Source organism: Castor canadensis, chromosome 1 (assembly GCF_047511655.1).
Source record: "Castor canadensis chromosome 1, mCasCan1.hap1v2, whole genome shotgun sequence".
NCBI classification, from domain to species: domain Eukaryota; kingdom Metazoa; phylum Chordata; class Mammalia; order Rodentia; family Castoridae; genus Castor; species Castor canadensis.
Window position 1 is genome coordinate 195,528,207 of NC_133386.1, and position 2,957 is coordinate 195,531,163.

General features: G+C 39.8%; 1 protein-coding gene across 1 annotated transcript; it reads right to left on the reverse strand.

The window, feature by feature from the left end:
* Positions 1 to 1,559: 1,559 nt before the first annotated feature.
* On the reverse strand, positions 1,560 to 2,501 carry LOC141422262 (olfactory receptor 5B12-like). Its single transcript, XM_074069520.1, has one exon. The coding sequence runs from the start codon at positions 2,499 to 2,501 to the stop codon at positions 1,560 to 1,562; it is 942 nt and encodes a 313-aa protein (XP_073925621.1).
* Between the last annotated feature and the right edge of the window lie 456 nt (positions 2,502 to 2,957).

Here is a 2,957-nt window from a genome sequence, read left to right on the forward strand (position 1 = left end):
TTATCACCCTGTACTAGTATCAACTCAAAATGGATCAAGGGCCTTAATATCAGTCTTGAAACTCTGAAGTTGGTACAGGAAAGAGCAGGAAACACTCTGGATTTAATAGATATAGATAAGGACTTCCTCAATAGAACCCCAGCAGCTCAGCAACTAAGAGAAAGGATGGACAAATGGGACTTTGTAAAACTAAAAAGCTTCTGCACAGCAAAAGAAATGGTCTCTAAACTGAAGAGACCACCCACAGAGTGGGAGAAAATATTTGCCAGCTACACATCAGACAGAGGACTGATAACCAGAATATACATGAAACTTAGGAAATTAAACTTCCCAAAATCAATGACCCAATAAAGAAATGGGCAACTGAACTAAGCAAAACTTTCTCAAAAGAAGAAACTCAAAAGGCCAAAAAAACACATGAAAAAATGCTCACCATCTCTAGCCATAAAGGAAATGCAAATCAAAACCACACTAAGATTCCACCTCACCCTTGTTAGAATAGCCATCATCAAAAACTCCGCCAACAACATGTGTTGGTGAGGATGTGGGGGAAAAAGGAACCCTTGTACACTGCTGGTGGGAATGCAAACTAGTGCAACCACTCTGGAAAAAATTTAGAGACTTCTTAAAAATGTCAACATAGACCTACCATATTATCCAGCAATCCCACTCCTCGGGATATACCCAAAGAATGTGACACAGATTACTCCAGAGGCACCTGCACACCTATGTTTATTGCAGTGCTATTCACAATAGCCAAGTTATGGAAATTGCCAAGATGTCCCACTACTGATGAATGGATTAAGAAAATGTGGTATTTATACACAATGGAATTTTACTCAGCCATGAAGAAGAATGAAATCTTATCATTCTCAAGTAAATGAATGGAACTGGAGAACATCATCCTGAGCAAGGGTAGTCAGGCTCAGAAAACCAAAAATCATATGTTCTCCCTCATATGTGGACTTTAGATCTAGGGCAAATACAACAATGTGCTCGAACTTGGGTCACAAGATAAGGGGAGAGCACACATGGGAGGTACAGGGATAGGTAAGAAACCCAAAACATGATAGTATTTGATGTCCCCACTGCAGAGGAGCTAATACAGAAACCTTAAAACAACAGAGGTCAATATAAAAAGGGGATCAGGAACTAGTGAAAAGGTCAGTTAGAGATGAATCAACTTGGGATGTAACACATTTGTACATGGAAGCAATGCCAGGAATCTCTCTGTATCCTTAATCTATCCTTATCTCAAGTAGCAAAAACGCTTTGTCTTTCTTATTGCTTATACTTGCTCTTCAACAAAATTAAAGATAAGGGCAGAACAGATTCTGCCTCGAAGTGAGGGGGGTTGGGAGGGGTAGGGATGGGGCAGGGAGTAAGGGGGAAAAATGAACCAAACAATGTATGCACATGTGAATAAATTAATTTTTTTAAAAAGGAAAAAAATTAAAATAAAGTCAGTAGAAACTCTTCATAAGAAGGTCCATATGTTGGACTTAATAACAAAGATAATATAAGGTAATCAAAATTGCCTGATTGTGGATTCCATACAGTTAAAATATGAGTCTTATAGATTTTGCTTTCCACAGAGCCTTTTTGAAGGCATTCTTAACCTCTTTGTTCCTCAGGCTGTAGACCATTGGGTTCAGCATGGGGATGACCATGGTGTAGAACACAGATGCCATTTTGTCAGTGCCCATGGAGTGACTGGAGCTGGGCTGTAAGTACACGAAGAAGCCTGACCCATAGAAGATGGAGACTGCAGTGAGGTGAGAAGCACAGGTGGAGAAGGCCTTCTGGCGCCCTTCAAATGAATGCATCCTCAGGATGGCCATGAATATAAACAGGTAGGAGATCATTATGACCAGGACAGAGAAGAGTTCATTAAAACCTACTGCAAAAAAAATAACCTTCTCACTAACATAAGTGTCTGAGCAGGAAAGAGCCAGGAGAGGAGGAATATCGCAGAAAAAGTGATCAACTACATTGGACTTGCAGAAGGAGAGCCTGAAAATGTTCCATGTATGGATGGAGGCATTAAAGAAACGACAGACATAGGAGCCCAAGGTCAAAAAAGCACACATATTCATGGTCATAATGGTGGTGTAATGGAGGGGCTTACACACTGCTGCATAGCGGTCATAAGCCATGGAGGACAAGAGGAAACTTTCTACAGTGATAAAACCTACAAAGAAGAAGAGCTGGGTGGCACAAGAGTTGTAGGACATGATTGTAGCTCTTGTGAGGAGACTTGCCATCACCTTAGGCGTGACAGCTGAAGAATATCCAAAGTCCACCAGGGACAGGTTACTGAGGAAAAAGTACATAGGGGTGTGGAGATGAGAGTCCAGCAGGATCAGTCCAATCATTCCCAGGTTCCCAAGCAGACTGGTGAGGTAGATAAGAAAGAAGATTATGAAGAATGCGGTCTGTTGTTCTGGCTCATGCCCTAGCCCTCTAAGAATGAACTCAGTCACTTCTGTACTATTCTCCATTGGGAATTATGTGACTTTCCTATAGCAATGAGAAAGGGGAATCAGAATGACAAATGGAGGGAAGATTTTGTTCAGTTCAGTCATCTTGTCCACTCCATGTCTTATTTCAATATTGCAATAACTTGTTTTCAGAGGTCTTGATCTAAAGCATGCCATGAAAACAAAACACAACTTTAAATTGGTGGTAGATCATATACTGCCCCAGAAAAAAGAATTAGAGAGATGATTTGAATGAGAACCAGAAAAGATCACAACTGAAACAGATTGAAGTCCCTTAAAACTTTGCAAAACAAAATTATTCTTTATAATAATAGTTTAAGGGTCTTAAACTATTCTGGATATTACAATAAAATATCATATATTTGGTGGAATATAAATAATGGAAATTTATTTCTCACTGTCCTGATTGCTGGAAATCCAAGATTAGGGCATTGGGAAAAATCATGATTCACACAG

Bases quoted from the DNA above. Each gene is read 5' to 3' on its own strand.
- LOC141422262 (XM_074069520.1), bottom strand. From the start codon at position 2,501: ATGGAGAATAGTACAGAAGTGACTGAGTTCATTCTTAGAGGGCTAGGG.